We start from the raw sequence: 19,994 nt of genomic DNA, 5'->3' as shown, positions 1-19,994 counted from the left end.
CTGTGGAAAATCCTCAGCTTTCCAGAAAAAATATTAAAAACTATAGCGCCTTTGGTCCCGAGACTATGAAAACAATAAAAACCAATACAATCAATAATAACGAGAGCAGAATTCAAATTTACTGCAGGTATATATTTTTTCAAAAAAGACCAGGTGTTTGACTTTAATTTGATATGTCGATCATCTGAATCGGTCTAGTAGTTCAAAAGTGATGAATTTTTGAAAAAAAGTCATTTTTGACAAAAATGCCAAAAAATGTTTATTTTGGACCACTCTAAAATGGAAGTGGTCACCCTAACAAAAAAAATAAAAAAATACGGGTCTCATAATTTGCGATAAAGATCAAAACTACCACTTTTGACGAAAATCTGAGAACCACTATATCGGTTTGGCATGGAATGGCTGTATATATAGATTTTTTTCATGGAAATATTGACTCGTATCGATAAATACCAAGATATTGATGCTCATGGTGTCACAAAACAGACTAACTGAGATGAAAAATGGACCGAAATACACACTTTATGAAGATATACCACTAGCTCCCCAGTAGTAGTAGCTTTTATGATATTTACTGCCCGCATAACGTCTACGATTTGCTATGGCGTGGAGAGCTTCTACGAAAATAGTAGGTCGATAGTTTCGTGCGCTCTTTCATCACATTTCACTCGCGTACAAATGTGTGTTCCAAGCTCAGCAAATAATGACGCGAAATTCGAGCCCAAAGGTACGCAAAACACACCCTTGATCGAGAGAGGGGCCATTCGGCTGCGTTTCCGTCTGGCGAATCTTGCCTGAATGGGGGAGCGTATCAAGAATAGAGGTATAACTCTTGTTACCGTTCGAAGTTTCCCGCCGGAAGCGAATAGTGCGACTCATCGCACTACACTCCGAATTAAAGAACGAACTTGAGTGGCCTCAGGACTGACGAGAGCTTGTCCTCCTGTTGCAGTTCAGTATCGGTCGTGACGGCAAGCGGCCACCATGTGATCCACCACCCCAAGTACATTGCAAACATGCTTGAAAGGAGGACGAAACCTACGGGTACCACTCGAACCAGCGTCTCGATTTGATTTGAACACCCACAACGGATTCCGCCGTTTGCCATTCCATCTCGGGAGTCGGTAGCGTTCGCGTGTGTCGCGCTATTTTCGGAAATTATTCTATTCTTAGCACCTCAATCCGAAAGCCATACCCAGGGTAACCACGGAATTACCGAAACCGCGCCAAAGTGCCTCTCGGAAGCGAGCTTTTATTCACGTTTCATCAGCCAATCATCAAAACATCAAACCCGAAGCAACAAAGTACAGTCCGAAGAGAAACTCTCGGAGGCAACAGCAAAAGTTTTATCGATTACGAACATTAAAAGCAAACGCCACATTACTACCGTGGTGCCTCCCGAACGGAAGAACTCGGTTGCCAGCAGTGGGCGAAAGTGGGACCCAACCACAAAACGGGATTCATCATCTGCTGCCTTAAGGCGCTCGCTGAAAATCTGGTCACGGTCGCCTCGGCATTGCTCCAATTTACTGTGTTTTGACTCCGGGGAGTTCAAACCGCCCGCGAAATTTAGTGAGCTCGGAAGCGTCCGTTCGGTGGGTCCAACTTCGATACACATGCTTCAGTCTGTACGTAGTTTGAATATGAATCTTCCCCAAGCGCCCGAAGGATTATGAATGCAGTTCCCCTATTTAGGTCAGTGTTGGTTTTAATATCTCGTTGGATTATGAGAAATCGTGACGATAAGCTGCAGTTTTGGAAATTTCACGTCGAGTAATTATAGTCCAGACAATCGGTTAAAGGCGGGCGCGATTGCAATACATTGCGTGACATTCAAGAAATTGTTGTGTACATGGCCTTTTCTTCTTTGGCGCAAGTTTTCACCGAATGTTTACAGTGTTATTTTTGCATCCTGCAACGTATCGCAAAGAACACACATTATTCTGGAGCACGAACATTGCTAATAAGTGATTAAGGGCAAGAAAAAGGGCTCCGCGCTGCGAAACTTGTTTCTTGTCAAGCTTTATCGGGCAGCATTTGCAGGAACAGTGATTGTAGACAAAAAGTTTGCACGCACGTGATTCGTTATCGATAAATACATACCTCTGGGATTATGTGTCCAGCATACCATACGAAGGACCTCATAACAATCCTGTCTTCTTACAGTGTCTTCTGCTTGTCTTCAGTGCTATGGATATATACAGTGGCTGGAGCATTGACTCATCGGTTACCTCCAGACGCTAAAGTTTACGATAAAAATGTTAAACCAGGTGAGTGAACGTCATCCCTGTTTCAATTCTCTCTTCTTCGATTAACAGTCACCCTAAATCTAGCTTCAACTAGAATCGATACGTCTGACGGAGAACACTTGTTAATGAGCACCATTCGTCAATAAGTTGAAAAGTTTCCCATTTATTGATGGGCTCGTTTTCGTTTATGACTGTTGATGAATGCAGAAAACTGAGTCTGATAAATCAATAACGACTACAGCCAAACATATATCGAATATTGATAAGACACGAGGTTTGGTACAAAATACTGAGAGAGTTTGAAAATTTCCTATACAAGATGTTTTGGTGTATTTATTTTGAATGTTGTTTACATCAATACAACACTTAATTTAGTGTTTACCATATGCATATAGTTAACAAAAATGGATCAAAATATCTCGAAGTATCTCATTCTAAATGTAGTCTGTTATGAGTGACACATATGCTACAAAAGGACCGTGGAAGACGTGGAAGATAATTTCCACTCTAGAAGATAAGAAATACATAGAGCAGTTCCGTGTCAAATCAGCCGAAAAACAGCAAATTTTGACGAGACCCTCTTCGATTTTATTGAAACATGGTACAGCTATTATAGCTGCTGCTACCGTCTTATCATTAGTTGGAAAACTGATGAATCGTGTCTGAAGTATGCGTTTCATCTTCTCCTTTGTTTATTTACGGAAACATTAAATCTTTCGATTCATTCGTATCGGACAGTTTAATTTTATTTCATCGAAGGATTCAGTTTCATTCAGAAACGCAATCAAATTGGTTCCTTAAGATTCGTCTCAGTTGAGAATATCTCTTTGGTTCTGAACTATATTTTGTCGGGCCAGGCCACGTTACAGGAACATAAGGGTTGTTCTGTTTTGTCAATTAAGTAGGAATGAGTAAAGAAAGTTGGATCAATCCGGAAACGGACGAGTACCAGTCTCCGGAACCGATTGTTGTTTAATTCGAACCCAGGAAGTGTGGTGTTTTGAATTTTGTGAAGATGAGTGGAATAATTTTTTCTCCAAGCTATATCCCAGCTTAGACAGACCAGATAGTTTACTGTGTTTCCGAGAAATCTGGAATAACCAGGAACCCAATAGAAGACGCTGTTTTCAGAAAAGAATGCATTTGTCCAGCTTATATGTGGTCGGTTCCGCTTGCGAACCCGTTACAAACTTTGAGATTTAAAGATCCCAGAAAATAAACAAAGGTAAAAGGCATGTAAAATTAGTGAAAGGCATGTAAAATAAGTTATAAATTATTTGACTCAGTGACTTTCTTTTGTTAAGTTTCACTCTAGATAGCGATCAGCTGAGATTAAAGGCTGAGACTAAAATTAAAATAATTGAATTGAAGGCGAACCGAATGCAATAAGACGTAGGATTGTGTCACATTCACTTGAAAGACAGATACTCGAACGACAGCTAGCCAAAAGACATTCACCTGAACTCCAATCATACGAATGTAACAAATACCCCTATGCGACTGACTGACAAATTTTGGGTAGCTCTATAGAATTACTGTGAAACTCGTTAAACTCCCGATTATCCGCACCGCGGATCATCCGCTCGCGGATAATCGGGATAATTATGTTCCACTTTTATATTAATCAAATTATTCATTAAGCCAGACAATCGATGAAACACAAGTTTGCTTGCGATAGGCCGCCGACCCTCCGTCGGAATAAATTTCATTACGAAAAAATAAATTCATAGTAACAATTGCACTTTAATACATAAGTACAATTTTTTTCTGACCTATTTTTATATTTATTTTATGATGAAATTACCTGCTCTATTTACGAAAAAATATTCCAAAGCCCCAGCTTATTTCTAAATGATCTTAGTCTTAAAAAGCAATACGGAAAAGAAAGAAGAAGACAGAAGAAGTTTTACCTACACTAATGTCTTTCCGAATCATTTCCAAATTTTCTCATTACAATTTTTCAATTCACTGCGTATTTTTATTGTATTGATTTAATCTTATTTATAATCGGAAGATTCGACAAAACTACTATTTCAGCCATTCCATGCCAAACCGATAAAGTGGTTCTCAGATTTTCGTCAAAAGTGATAGTTTTGTTCTTTATCGCAAATTATGAGGCCCTATTTTTTTTTGTTAGTGTGACCATTTCCATTTTAGGGTCGACTTTTTTTCAAAAATTCATAACTTTTAAACTACTAAACCGATTCAGATGATCGACATATCAAATTAAAGCCAATCACCTGCAGAAAATTTGAATTCCGCTCTCGTTATTATTGATTGTATTCGTTTTTTATTGTCTTCATAGTCTCGGGACCAAAGGCGCTATAGTTTTTTTTATTTTTTCTGATAAGCTGAGGATTCTTCACATAACATATCTCGAACCCAGGGAGGTGTTTTTTTTCGTTTTTGAGTTATGATTTTTCAAAGTTACCCGATGGTCCAAAAAATAATTTTCCCCTTTTTTCCCAAAAATGACTCTCTTCAAAAATTTATTACTTTTGAACTATTGGACCGACGATTCAGATGATCGGTATATCAAATTTAAGCCAATTAGCTAGCCTTTTTTTAAAAATGACACACTTAACAACTAACTGAATTCTAGTCGCATACATCCAGTCTAGTCGCATAGAAATATTGAACGAAGACTGAAAACATGTTAACTTTGAAAAATCATAACTTAAAAACGAAAAATAACACCTCTCTAGTATTCGAATATATTATGTGAAAACCCCCAGCTTTCTGGAAAAAATATAAAAAATATGGCGCCCTTGGTCCCGAAACGATGTAAGCTATAAAAAACAAATATAATCAATAATTACGAAAAAAAAACCATTTTTATTCAGAGTGTAATATTTTTTCAAACAAGACTAGCTCATTGGCTTTAATTTAATTTGAATTTGTCGATCATCTGAATCGGTTCAGTAGATCAAAAGTTATGATTTTTTGTAGTGGAAAAAATGGGGAAAAAAAGATTTTTTGGACCATCGGTAAACTTTGAAAAATCATAACTCAAAAACGAAAAAAAGAAAAAAAAATAAAAAACTATAGCGTCTTTGGTCCCGAGACTATGAAAACATGAAAACCTAAAATGGAAGAGGTAACCCTAACAAAAAAAACCGAGTTCGTTCGAGTAAATGTTGCATTCGGGTAATTGTCGCATTCGTATTTGTTACAGTCGGATAAATATGCTTCGGATAAACGTGTTTCGCGTAGATGGTATTTCCGACCTGGTATCGACCAGTATTCGTATTCCTACATTAGCAATACGGACGTGTCTTTTACACCACCCTAAACATTTTTACCAATGGTGACAAGGGTTTCTATGAGAAAGACAAACAGATTCTAAACCTGTAATCTACACCTGTTCCTGTATTTTTTAAAAATTCAAATCGGGAATTGGGGGTCTCCTTAGCCACATTGGTTGCGCGTTTGCTTTGTAAGCGATCGATCGTGAGTTCAAAACTCAGCGCCCTCATTGAACATCTTTGTGTTGTTACAGAATAACTTCGTCCACGCAACAATTATCAGCGATGGAGATCGATCCATGGTCGAAATAAGATCGATTCATCCATACAACTGCTCTGCTCTGCAAGACACATCGGGCTGCTGTTCTATTAATCATTCATTAACTCAGCAATGATCAATCAACTGTCTCCGCTGTCCGGTGGTTCAACTGGATAATGGAAGATCAGAAGGAACACTCTTACGCCTAAATGGCTACTGTGTAAATGTACCATATGAAAAATGGTATAGAAGGGAATACTCTTACGCCGAAAAATGGCAACTGTGTAATGTGCTAATTATAGATATGATAACTATGTGACATGTACACGATTAAAATTCGGCTCTGTTACAGCTAATATGCTAATATGAGCCTAAAATAAACAAATGGGATAAAAGAATCGGGAATTGAGAAACGAAAGCCGAATATGAAATATATGTTTATTCATCATCACTTCGGACCTATCCGTTCAGAACATGCATCACAAACGTTATTCTTGTTATTCTGTTCTTAAATAACAGCCACAGGCTTGTCGCTGACTTAAATAACAGGCTTGTCGCTGACCGTTCTTTACATTATCGGGAAATTATAAATTGTTAAAAATTACTAATCTTATCTTTAGTTCTCATAAGTTCTCAACCCTGCTCCTATACTTTCATAAGATTTCGAAGATATACAAACGTAAATATTACAAACTTGTCCATATTTCTCCTACTATATGCCCAAGCGGAAAATTATCGTAAAAAAATTCAGATTTCCAGTCTGTTTTAATTTCAGTAAAAACCATTTGCCAACACTGCTTTGTAAAACATTTGGCTGAATAATTCGAAAAGTATTAGGTGTACCGGTAAGTTTTTTCGGTTTTACAACAGATGGCGTAACTTGATTATTATTCCAGTGAACCAAATTTCCAGACACTCGTTGGAAAGCTACTGTCATTGGGCGTCTTTTTCTATATATGTCAAAAAGTTGAAGCGTAAACAACATAGTGTTTTGCCACTTCGAATATGTCGAATTTCGTACCAACGAGAGTGTTTTTGCGGGGGGTGTTACCTCATTACTTCAATATGAAGAAAAAAGCTGCGGAAAGTCATCGCAATTCAGTGGAAGTTTATGTTGACCATGCTCCAACTGAGTGAACGTTTCAGACGTGGTTTGCACGATTTAAAAGGGGTTATTTTGACTTGGAAGTCGAAGAACGTTCCGGACCGCCAACAAAGTTTGAAGATGAATAATTGGAGGCTTTACTCGATCAAGATCCGTCACAAACGCAACAAGAACTTGCAGATACACTTGGAGTAGCTCAGCAAACCATATCCGATCGTTTAAAAGCAATGGGAATGATCCGAAAGATAGGACATTGGCTGCCATATGAATTAAAGCCACAAGACGTCGAACGCCGTTATAGAAATATACCGACGCTCCTATTATATTGAATTGCAAGACACTGTATTTAAGTTTGAGGAACATAAGTTGCGAAAGATATAATTGTTCTTCTTAACATGTCCGTATTACTTATAGAAACATAAAATTTGTTGTAACGGGTGTTCAACAAAAATGAGAATGATTTGAATACCTTTCTGTAAAAAAAGAGCATAAATTTTGCTCGTTTTTGGTTCGGGTGTTGTCAGTTCGATCAAAGATGGCGTCCGCGAGCGCGTTGTACGGTTCTTCGAAACGCGTGAAAGTCACGGAAAAAATTTACAGTAGACCACTTTCGATTCAAAAATGTTCTGGAGGGCACTGTTCAGCGGATCCTGGCAACCCGGAACGTCGAGCGGAAGACCTGTAATGGCCGTACGGCGAATATTATGACGAAAAAAAAGAAAGAATCGCTGAAAAAGCTGTTCGACAACAATGACGGTATAAGTTTGCGTGACGCCGATTGATCTGATCTATTTATGGAATTATTTTTATATATTAAATTTTATCATAGTAAGATACACTATGAGTATTTTTAGATATACTCTTTTCCATGCTATTGAGAATGTCATGAAAAAAGAAAAAACTACATTTTTAGCCTTAGCTCTTTAAGTGAATCATATAGGGATTAAGAAAAATCGGATTTTATAAATTGCAACAATACTTTCCATAGCCCTGGTGATAAGAATTGGGGCTCTTTTTGCGAATACATGAATACAGTACAGTAATAGATTTTAAGAAAATAAAAAACCAATATTAGAAAACCTCGAAAAATAGAAATAAAAAAAAAACAAAAAAATAATTATTAAATATTTTCGTACCGTGCAGTTCTCTAAATATTCGGAAAATAGATCACCAATATCAAAAAACACATACACAAACAAATAAACACACATATTTATACATAAGTTTAATTTGTAATGGGTTTCAAAATTCTAAGAAAAAATCATACTTTAGAAATATATATTATTTTTGTATGTAGTACTTAAATTTTTGTTAATTTTTTTTTGATAATTTTTCTCGATACAACATAGTAAGCTGCACTTTCAGTATTTTTTACAAATTTTTATCTTGAAGCTATTGAACGAAGCGCGAACGGGTTCTCTTGCAAAGAAGCGAAAAATGATAGAGCTTTTTGGCTGCGAAGAAATACGAATTCGTATTTCATAACTATATAAAGATTCCCATTCAGCTTCACACCGATGGAACAATGTAGGATAATGTAGGATAATAATTGAGGGGCTTTGAATGCAAGGGGTGTAAGTGACTTGATCGATTTCTCTTCATCAACTTTTTATTTAGTTAATAACTCAACTGCAAAAACGTTCCAATTTAGGTTTGCTATAGAATCCGATAGATGAGCTTCTGACCTACCTTCCACATTGTGAAAAACAGTTTGGAATGTATTTGCCGCGAAGTTATGACCAAAAGAGAGAGTCGATGTAGAGAAATCGATCAAATCATTCTAAGCCCCTCAATTATTTTTCTGAATTTATAGTTATACTTTACCGAATTGGGACCCCTGTCTAGAAGGTCGAAAAATAATGAATTTTCGTGATTTAGTTTTGGATGCTAGGAATAAAGTGGAATGTTCGGGTATTTTGGTTATTGTTTGAGGTATATTTAAAGATGTATTTTCCATTTTTGGAGTACACTAATAATTATTATTACGCTGTTGACAGTTAAATGCGTAGATGCTGTCTGAAAATCGGTACCTATCTGGTGGTATCGGTTCTGGAGCAACGAAGTATCGCAGAACGAATTCCAATAAATGTTTTGAAACAATAGGACAATACCTAAGCGTTACATAGAAGTTTTGAAAATTCGAAAAATTGCCAAAATTCCGGCCATTTTTGTTGAAAATGAGTTATTTATCTTGTTAGAAGCTTAGAAAAAATAGAATGAGATATCAAAAAAATGTAACCCTTTAGATAATTCATTTTTACATGCTGATAAAAAAAATCAAGCCAAGTCGGTCGAGCAGATCCTGATATATCGATACCACCAGCTGAAAAAAATGAGTTTAAAAATTCGTACAGCAATACTATATTGGTGACCTGATACTTTTGGCTGTAACTTTCCTACGAAATCAAATATCTAAAAATCCTATTAGGACAACATTTCTGAGGGCACAAGCTTCCCAGAAATGTAAAAATAAAAAATCCGATTTTTCGATTTTCCAGACCGGGATCACTCCTTAAAACGTTCCAAATAATGTTTTGTACAATATTTGGCTCCAGAGCAAACGAAACAGTGCTTTTATAATGGTCGCACTCAACGATTTCTGTTATGTTATTGACATTTCTGACAAATACTTGACCAGTTGGCATAGGACATCTCTTTGATATCAAAATTACCGGAACGGAATCGATAAAAAGTGCACTTATGCAGTAGTGGAACCATAACCACTATTCACAATTTCAGCCGTCTTGCTTGCAACTTCGCGTTTATCGAAGCAAAAAAATGAGGAGTTTACCGGAGTTTCTCTTTGTTGACACTTTGTTATTCACAACTGCATGGTACAAACGAAAAATAATAAGAGAATCTTTTGCATCGAGCATGAAGATGATATTGTTCGATCAGTATTTTATGTGATATCGATCTAGATTTCTTTTCCCAACCTAAAATGAGGATTTGTGGCCATTTCCCATACAGCTGTTTGGGATTTTCGCCGAATCAGCTCTCTGGAAATCTTTACCACTCATTCAATTTCATCTCGCCTAAAATTGTGGGTTATTATCACCATGTGGAGTATGTCATAAATCGAGATAGTCCGTAAACCCCGAAATGTTTTAAGATCTTCAAGACGTATAAAAAAAATTCAAAGTGGGATGGACACAGTTTTTAGGTTCCAGGAAAGTCAAATCGTGTTTGCTCTGGTGAGATTTGGAAATTCTCAGTAAAGAAAAATACTTATTATATAATGTAAAGCATTCCCAAAAAATTGTACCTAGAACCTATGTGTCGGTAGGGTGTCGGTAGATCCCACAGGAACAGAGAAAACTGCACAATGCGATTGTATGTTCGGATTAGGTGCTGGTCTCATGGAGAAGTAGACTATAATGCATCTTTGTGTACAGATATCCTCAATCGATGCAATCCGTTGCGTTTAGGCGTTAATTTATGCTGAGATTATTTTATATTCAACCAGAAAGATCAACACCAACGAACGATTCAGCACCATTCCAGTTGCACATCAACTCGAACAAGTGTTTAGTGTGCAAATGCCGACTACATAACCAATTAAATCATAACAAACAGCAAACGCACGCATTACAAACGTATTTATTATTCTAAGCATGTTACGAAAACAATGGTTTCGAATATTTTTTTTAATAATCTGCCAAATAACCTCCTTCAAAATGCTGCAATTCCCACTGTACAATCCAGAAGATGAATCCAACAAACCATTTCATGTCAGCCCAATAACATTTCAAAAATAGTATAAATCGTTTAACCTGTCAAATCATCAAAACTTCCGCCTATCATGCTGACACATCCTTCTTGTTATAAAAATAGCAATGGTGCCCATACACACACACACACACTCAAGTATTATGATTTCATTTCCGCATTCCAAAACTTGCAATAAATAATTATACGCCGTTCCCCCTGTCCCAACATAGCGCATTCTCCTAACCACCGAATTGGAAACAAATGCACAATGCATCACGACAGGGAACCACTCCCCGCGTATAGCAGTAATTGGATATCCTCTGCCCCATTGCTGCTTCCCGACAACCCAAGGCAATAAGATAATTGCACTTCAATCCATTTACTTTATTGGCCTCCTCGTGCTCTTTAAAGTTCGATAAGTCGGCCATCGTTTCGCTCCTTCGTCCATCGGAAAAGTTACACCATCATCACGAAATCATTTTTCGGAAATTAATATCCCCCACCCACGATATCCAGCTAAACAGCCGGCACGCCTCCATACACAAACCCCAAGCCAGATTTTCGCCAGCCAATCAAATTCCCTAATTATAACATAGCATGTCTCCTTGCTCATGTTTCGTCTCCTTGGCATTGGCGCTTGATTTGCTTGGAAATTATACCCATGTCGCTAATTACCCCGCCCAGTCGTCCCCAGGTGCCAAGGGCATTGCGAGACGATTACCTGGCGAACTTGAAAACACGGTTAAACATAGATCGATTATTTGGCCCACATCAGCTCACAATGCTCACTTCATTTCAATTGTTCAAATGTAATTAAAAGCAAGCAATTGTCGCGATATCTCGAATTGGGGGAGTTTTTTGCGATGCTTGCGGCCAATTTACATATGGCTGCGGGGGGCTTCCTTAACAAGAATCTTAATCATCATCCGAATAATAACTTTCAACCGTCTATTTGCAGGTTCACTCACGGAGGTGGCAGTGTCGCTGTATATCAATCGAATATCGGGAGTGGATGAGAATAGAGAGGTAAGTACCCAGTGTTATCCGCAATGTGGCTTCTCAATGTCTACATTGTTCTAGATCAAACCAAGTCCATGTTTCATTTAACTTCAAAAGTTAAACACTTAGAAATTAAAAGAAAAATCAGAACATAAACTGGAAGACTTCCCACGAAGGTATATTGAAGAGTATAATGCAGTCTAACGTTGGGAAGATTTAAGAAAAATCAAAAAGTCTTCACCACAGCGTCTCGACCCTGATTGGGGAAATTTGTTGAGGTAAAAGTATTTTTCAAGACTAGCATGAAACGAAATTTGGAATTAACTGCCTAGTGTTTTTTATGGGTTTAAAAAAGCCGCGTGATTTGGTTGCATCTGAAACTAACGTAAACTGTAGATATTCTTACACAAACGCGAGAAACTCGGCATTCTCCATGATTTTTATCGATGTTGAAAAATGTACACAAAACCCCACCAATAGAACTTCTCATACGGGAAAAACAATACAACCACCACAAACGAGAATTTTCCCCTTTAGCTGCAAATATACTTGAAGAAAATTTGATTTATTTTCCTGGAAGATACACTCCCTAATCGATCCTTAATCAGCTGTTCGATGAAACAAATGGACTTGCGCAGTGTTTCTTGTTTTGGCGGCTTTGTGAGCTCAGCTAGCACAAACAAACAAAAACCGGTGAAAGGAAGATGCAGAGAGAGAAAGAGATTTTACATATACACGCTCTCATTTCTCTCTGCTCATACATAAGCATCACCTTTTCTAGGGTCAATTGCCGCGTTTGTTGGCCAGCCTGAAAAAAGTCCTTTGTAAGTTCTTTGTAAGTCAAAAATTCAAGCTGTTCTTCTTCTTCTTCTTCTTCTTCTTCTTCTTCTTCTTCTTCTTCTTCTTCTTCTTCTTCTTCTTCTTCTTCTTCTTCTTGGCGCTTTTCCTTTTCAACGTAGTATCACTTGCGTCGTTTTTATCGCAACCCCACACTTGGTGTGCAAATTTTCACCTCCAGTTTTCCTACAAAGAACACAGCTCTCACTGCTGGAAACTACCTTCTTCGCATCCGATATCAATGAGTCCGAACACACTCCTAAATCTCCCGACTTCAAGTTTAAAAAATTATAAAAACCAATTCTGCTCTTATTACTTTGGATATTACTTTACAAAGCATCGAAATTGTTGATATAGCTTTTTGATAGAATGTTTCGATTTCTTAATATTTAATTCTTGCCCCTTGCCCTCATATTTTCTGTATCAAACATTTATTCCATGTAACGAAGAAACTTATTATTTGCAAGGGGTTGAAAAATCTTGAACGAGAATTGTGTCTGAAAATAATTTTATTTTATAACAACGAGTTTTGCTAAAAGTACTAGGATTTTTACAGTAAAATGTAATTTATAAGAGTAGTTTGGAAGAACAATCAATGAACAGTTTTGCGATAGGACCCACAAACGAGGGCTTAATAAGAAAACGTGAAGCATCACCTTTTCTAGGGTCAATTGCCGCGTTTGTTGGCCAGCCTGAAAAAAGTCCTTTGTAAGTTCTTTGTAAGTCAAAAATTCAAGCTGTTCTTCTTCTTCTTCTTTTTCTTCTTCTTCTTCTTCTTCTTCTTCTTCTTCTTCTTCTTCTTCTTCTTCTTGGCGCTTTTCCTTTTCAACGTAGTATCACTTGCGTCGTTTTTATCGCAACCCCACACTTGGTGTGCAAATTTTCACCTCCAGTTTTCCTACAAAGAACACAGCTCTCACTGCTGGAAACTACCTTCTTCGCATCCGATATCAATGAGTCCGAACACACTCCTAAATCTCCCGACTTCAAGTTTAAAAAATTATAAAAACCAATTCTGCTCTTATTACTTTGGATATTACTTTACAAAGCATCGAAATTGTTGATATAGCTTTTTGATAGAATGTTTCGATTTCTTAATATTTAATTCTTGCCCTCGGCGGGTCGTGTTTTGTTTCCTTTTGTCAATGTACGCATTGCCTGAGTATTTATCGTGAACCCTATCGTCACACACTCGGTTACAGTCGCTTCTATTTTGTTCCACCAGCACCATTATTTCACATTTCTCAAGTACTTCAATCTACCTTTAGCAACGCATGAAAACAACAACAATGTGTGCGTGTGGTGAAAAAATGCGGAAGCACTCTCCATTATCTATATCTATATATATATATATATATATATATATATATATATATATATATATATATATATATATATATATATAATATATATTTATATATATATATATATATATATATATTATATATATAAAAATGGAGTGATGTCTGTCTGTCTGTCTGATTCTTATAGACTCGGAAACTACTGAACCCATCGACATGAAAATTGATATGTAGGGGTTTTTGGGGCCGGGGAAGGTTTTCGTGATATTTTGAGACCCCTCCCCCCTCTCTAAGGGGGGGCTGCCATACAAATGAAACACAAATTTCTGCATTACTCGGAAATTAACCAAGCAAACGAAACCAAAGTTGGCATGTGAAAGTTTTAGGGTACAATAAATGTTTCTATGATGGTTAGACAGTCCTTCCCCCACTCAAAGGGGGGACTGCCATACAAATGAAACACAAATTTCTGCATTACTCGAGAATTAATCAAGCAAATGAAACCAAATTTGGCATGTGGAGGTTTTAGGATGCAATAAATGTTTCTATGGTGTTAAGATACTCCTTCCCCCTCTCTTAGAGGGGGCTGCCGTACAAATGAAACACAAATTTTTGCATTACCCGAGAATTAATCAAGCAAATTAAACCAAATTAGGCATATGGAAACTTTAGGGTGCAATGAATGTTTCTATGGTGGTTAGATACCCCTCCCCCCTCTCTTAGGGGTGGCTGCCATACAAATAAAACACAAATTTCTGCATTACTCGAGAATAAATCAAGTAAATGGGCGGGACGAAGTTTGCCGGGTTAGCTAGTATATATATAAAAATGGAGTGATGTCTGTCTGTCTGATTCTTATAGACTCGAGTACTACTGAACCGATCGACATGAAAATTGGTATGTAGGGGTTTTTGGGGCCGGGGGAGGTTTTCGCGATAGTTTGAGACCCCTCCCCCCTTTCTAAGGAGGGCCTGCCATACAAATGAAACACAAATTTCTGCATTACTCGGAAATTAATCAAGCAAATGAAACCAAAGTTGACATGTGAAGGTTTTAGGGTGCAATAAATGGTTCTATGATGGTTAGACACTCCTCCCCCCACTCAAAGGGGGGGCTGCCATACAAATGAAACATTAATTTCTGAATTACTCGAAAATTGATCAAGCAAACGAAACCAAATTTGGCATGTGAAGGTTTTAGGGTACAATAAATGTTTCTATGATGGTTAGACACTCCTCCCCCCCCCACTCAAAGGGGAGGCTGCCATACAAATGAAACACAAATTTCTGCATTACTCTGAAATTAATCAAACAAACGAAAACAAATTTAGCATGTGGAGGTTTTAGAATGCAATAAATGATTCTATGGTGAATAGACACTCCTCCCCTCTCTTGAGCCAAATTTGGGATGTGAGGATTTTTGGGTAAGAGAAATGTTTCTATGATGATATGACACCCCTCCCTCCTCTGGAATGGAGAGAGGTCTCATAAAAATAACACACATATTTCAACCAAACATATTCCAACCAAACATGACAATTGAAAATTTTCGGAAATCTCTGAAAAAAAAATGGAAAAGTTCGAAAAATTCAATTCGCATATGTTCTACAGTTACATATTGACAAGCGTTATTAGTCCATTTGATGTTTGCGCTAACGAAATTGATCTTCGTTCGAAAGTGGAAATGGATTTTAATGTGATAAAACGCATTCCTATATCAACTTCTATCTATATAAATAAATATGGATCGCCGAATGTGTTGATAAAAGCAAAACTCGAGAAAGGAGTTATCCGATTTAGAGCTCTTTCTTACTCATATTTTCTGTATCAAACATTTATTCCATGTAACGAAGAAACATATTATTTGCAAGGGGTTGAAAAATCTTGAACGAGAATTGTGTCTGAAAAAAATTTTATTTTATAACAACGAGTTTTGCTAAAAGTACTAGGATTTTTACAGTAAAATGTAATTTATAAGAGTAGATTGGATGAACAATCAATGAACAGTTTTGCGATAGGACCCACAAACGAGGGCTTAATAAGAAAACGTGGAAGTGGTAACGAAACATAAATTTTGGGCGAGACGAAGTTTGCCGGGTCAGCTAGTATGACATAAAAATCGACGAATCAAATATCATGCCTCGCCTATACAAAAAAGCTCATTTTTTGACGTAGGAAAGAACAGAACAAATTTGAGGGAAATGAGAGTGTATTCAATTTTCGTTAAGTTAATCCATTTGCGGATTATGGAACAGTAATACAGTAAACTCTGCCTATTTCTATATCCAAAGGGCCATCAAGTTAAGGAGGTATCAAGTTATGGTGGAACAATGCTTATAAAATCATCAAAGGTGGCATGAAATTCATCGAAACAGAACATCGAGTAAGGGAGAGTTGACTGTATAACGGGTGTTAAATAAAAAATGAGAATTTTTTCAATACCTTTCAGTAACTCGAACAAAGAGCGTTAAATTTTCTTTCTCCAAGAAAATTGCTCTTTGGGCTCCCTAGAAACAGTAGGCGTGTTTGGTTTTGCTAGTTTGAATTTAGTCAAAGCAAAGATGGCGTCGAAACAGCACGTGTTCCGCGAACGCATTGTACGGTTCTACGAAACGCATTTCCAGCAAGGAAAAAAGTTCACGGTGGCACATTAAGGAAGAAAATGTACCTGTCAGTACGGTATAGTGGTGGTCCGGTGACGATAATGACGAAGCAGAGGAAGACATCGTTAAAGAAGCTGTTTGACAACAAGGACGCAACCAGCCTGCGTGATGCCGGTCGGAAATATGGCTGCTCCCACATATTGATCCATCGGACCCTCAAGATGGAAGGAATCGTCTGCAGGAAGAAGACGAGGTCGCCGGAGTACACGGAGGAGCAGATTGAGACGGTTAAATCACAGTGTCGGTGGATGACCAAAAAATACCGCGGGACGTCTTTCGTTCTGAACGACGAAAGCTATTTTCCGCTGTCCAAAACGCATATTCCAGGAAATGATAATTACTACTCCAGCGACAAGTCATCCACACCGCCTGAAATGAAATACAAGTTCAAGCACAAGTTTGAAAAAAAGATTATGTTGTACATCGCCATTTCCGACCGGGGCATTTCAAAGCCTTGGTTTAAGCCGAGCGGTCTGGCAATCAACTAACAAATCTATCGAGCAGAGTGTCTCGATAAAATCCCGCTGCCGTTACTGAACGAGCATCACGCGGATGGGAAGTACGTTTTCTGGCCGGACAAGGCGTCTTCCCATTACGCCAAGAAGACGCTGGCGTATCTTGAGCAGAAAAAGATACCATTCGTGCCGAAAGATCGTAACCCAACAAACTTGCCCCAGTGCCGCCCAATAGAGGATTTCTTTGGTTCACTCAGTGCCCTAGTGTATAAAAACAATTGGAGGGCCAAGGACACGAAGCAACTGACTACAAGAATCCGGATTTATATCCGGAAAATGGACGTAAGTGCCGTACAACGTTCTTGTGAGAGCATCGCGACAAAGTTGCGTCGAACAGCAGACCACGGCCCTTACTCAAATATTCACTGACATTTTTTTGAAGAAATTACATTATGTTATTAATAAAAAAACACTGAAATCGATGAAAAAAAAACAATTTTTTTTATATGTGATTGAAAAAATTCTCATTTTTTATTTAACACACGTTATAGCATACCAAACAAATCTTAGAAAATTTCTGATTCAATTGGAAAGCAAATCATCATGTTCCTAGCGAAAACAAGCGCTTACAGTAGAACAAGCTTATGCTCTTTTGTTTTGGTCATGGCTTTAATATTATCAAACCATTGGTGTACGCGATAGTTTAATGATTTCTGTATTGATAAAACATACTTTTCAGGCCGAAATATGTTCCTTTTGTGTTTGCATCACATGTTTAGTCCCATATTGCGCTATTCGCGATTTTTGTTATTCGCGGTGACTGCCAGACTATTTCGCGGATAATCGAGTTCTACTATATTACGTTAATATTATTTCATAAAAACGTTACACGTTTTCTAATTTGACAATCCTACTGAAAGACGTAGTTCTACGTCAAATATTTTAGAAAAAATGTGAAATTCGATTACTATGTGAATCATCAAAATTCGTTCACAGCAAGAAGAGTAATGAATGTTAAAACAATTCGAGAAAAACGTAACATGTTTTCTGATTAATTAAACCGTCAATGATAAGTGGGAAATATTTTCAAGAATATTGAAGTTTTGTAAAGTAAGAGTTTTGTGTGCCACTCTTTGGAGCCTCCAAATGTTGACCAAGATATCCAATTCAAAGATATACAAATAAATGATGATGGTCCCACCTCTTTCCCCTGCAAAGGTTTGAGCGGAACGAGTTATCTTATTGATAATAATCATATTACGGCATTTTTATTTTTTTTCATCAACTAACCAGTACCCTAGACCGATCGGGAATTGAACCCAATACCTATGTCAGTATTAGCCAAGAAATTACAAGGGAATTCCCGTTTTATTAGATCCCCGGCCACGATGTGATCGTTTCCGAGTTCAAGCAGCTGAGCAAACCCAAGCCTTAGGCGGCTCGCACACCGCAGCAATAAGCAACTAGCAAACTGCAGTACACAATATGCAACAGGAAACATATTTTGTTGTTCTTCGCATACCAGAGCAATAAAAACCCCTGACATTATGCAAACAATCGCCTTAATGTACGAAACTTGTCAAAATATGAGCGATAAGTTGCTATTCAACCGACACGCCGTGTTGCTAGCGACATGTGTTGCTCTGTAAAGGCGACAGCGATATCGTATTGCGTCGGTGTGCGAGATCAACAAAGATTAAATGGAAAAATCCATTGGTGATAATATTGCTTATTGCATGTTGACAGTTGCTAGTTGCTCATTGCTCCGGTGTGCGAGCCGCCTTACTCTAGCCAATACTTCAGGCCCATTACTTATGTCATGTCAAGAAAAAGTCAGCATTAGCCTTGAATTTACAAAGGAATTCCCGCTTTACTAGATACCCGACAACATTCTACAAGATCGAGACCAGACAGTTAAGCAAACCTAAGCCTAATTTCAGCCGATACTTCAGGCCCTACATTCAACCTGGAATATAAACGTATCAACCTTACTCTGCAATGAGATCCGCCACAACATAGATTATAATTATCAGTTGAGAAGATGATTGGGTTTAGATTTCCGGCTGGATTTCTGTTTATTGATGATAGAGCGAGTTCTAATTGTTCTAGAGCTAAACTCCCGTTCGTCGGTTCCTTTTCGAGCATTCTTTACCTGAGATTTTTGAGTGATGGCCATTCCTAACTGGCACCAAACAAGCAAATTATTTCTATGAGGGTACTAAAGGTTGCTGATATGCAAAATAATATTCTGGAATCAAATGCATAGCTGATCTATTCCCCATGTATTTTAACTGAATAAACAAAAATGTGATGATTATAAAAGAAGAGGAAAATTCTCCTTGCTACGGAGGTCTCCATTCCCAAAAGTTTGCATATTAAAGGGCGAACACGAAATTATTGCGACACATTCAACAGGGCATATCTTTTTTACCATTGGGTATAAATCAACCAAATTTTGCACACTTTCTCAATGATGTGTATTGTCTACATGCTGTCAAAATCGAAGTCGTGTTTTTCGATTCAACGAAAATGGAGGTAAACCAACGCGGGTCGAGAAAACAAATTCTTTCCAAACACCTGGAATTTCCTGACCTGTCACACCGGCAGTTGGGAAAAATGTTGAACATTCACCATTCAACCGTTTCCAGAGTGTTGAAGCGGTTCCAGGAGCGGTTGACGTTGGACCACGGCAAAGGAGCTGGAAGAATACCGGGACCGGAGAACAAAAAGACGGAGGAAAAGGTGAAGCGGATGATTAAAGCAAATCCCATCGTCTCAAGCCGTGATTTGGCTAAAATGATCGGCATGTCGCAGAGCCAGAATGCAAAGAAGAGAGCTGCACTACATACATACAAGGTACAGAACTTCCCAAACTGCGATGAGCGGCAACAATCGACGGCTAAAACTCGGGCACGGAAGCCCTACGAGAAGATGCTGACAAAATATGGCTGCTGTGTGATGGACGACGAAACGTATATAAAAGCCGATTTTAAGCAAATTCCGGGGTTGGAGTTTTTCACCGGCAAGATCAAGTTCGATGTGGACAACAAATTTAGGAAGAAGAAAATGTCGAAGTTCGTCTCCAAATATCTTGTTTGGCAGGCCATCTGCTCTTTCGGACTGAGGAGTGAGCCTTTCGTGACAAAGGGCACATTAAATGGCGAGATCTAC

At 37.9% G+C, this 19,994-nt stretch overlaps 1 protein-coding gene across 2 annotated transcripts in view; it reads left to right on the top strand.

Moving 5' to 3' along the window:
- The first annotated feature begins 975 nt into the window (after window positions 1-975).
- The window catches only part of LOC129770960 (glycine receptor subunit alphaZ1-like), a 30,406-nt gene continuing 11,387 nt past the window's right edge, over window positions 976-19,994 (top strand). For both annotated transcript variants that reach the window (XM_055774170.1, XM_055774169.1), the window contains exons 1-3: window positions 976-1,695; window positions 2,167-2,270; window positions 11,528-11,595. In XM_055774170.1, coding sequence (XP_055630145.1) covers window positions 1,673-1,695; window positions 2,167-2,270; window positions 11,528-11,595 — 195 coding nt within the window. In that variant the 5' untranslated portion in view covers window positions 976-1,672. The remainder of the gene's footprint in view (window positions 1,696-2,166; window positions 2,271-11,527; window positions 11,596-19,994) is intronic.

This window comes from Toxorhynchites rutilus, chromosome 2, assembly GCF_029784135.1.
Source record: "Toxorhynchites rutilus septentrionalis strain SRP chromosome 2, ASM2978413v1, whole genome shotgun sequence".
NCBI classification, from domain to species: domain Eukaryota; kingdom Metazoa; phylum Arthropoda; class Insecta; order Diptera; family Culicidae; genus Toxorhynchites; species Toxorhynchites rutilus.
This window is presented reverse-complemented; position numbering and strand designations above follow the sequence as displayed.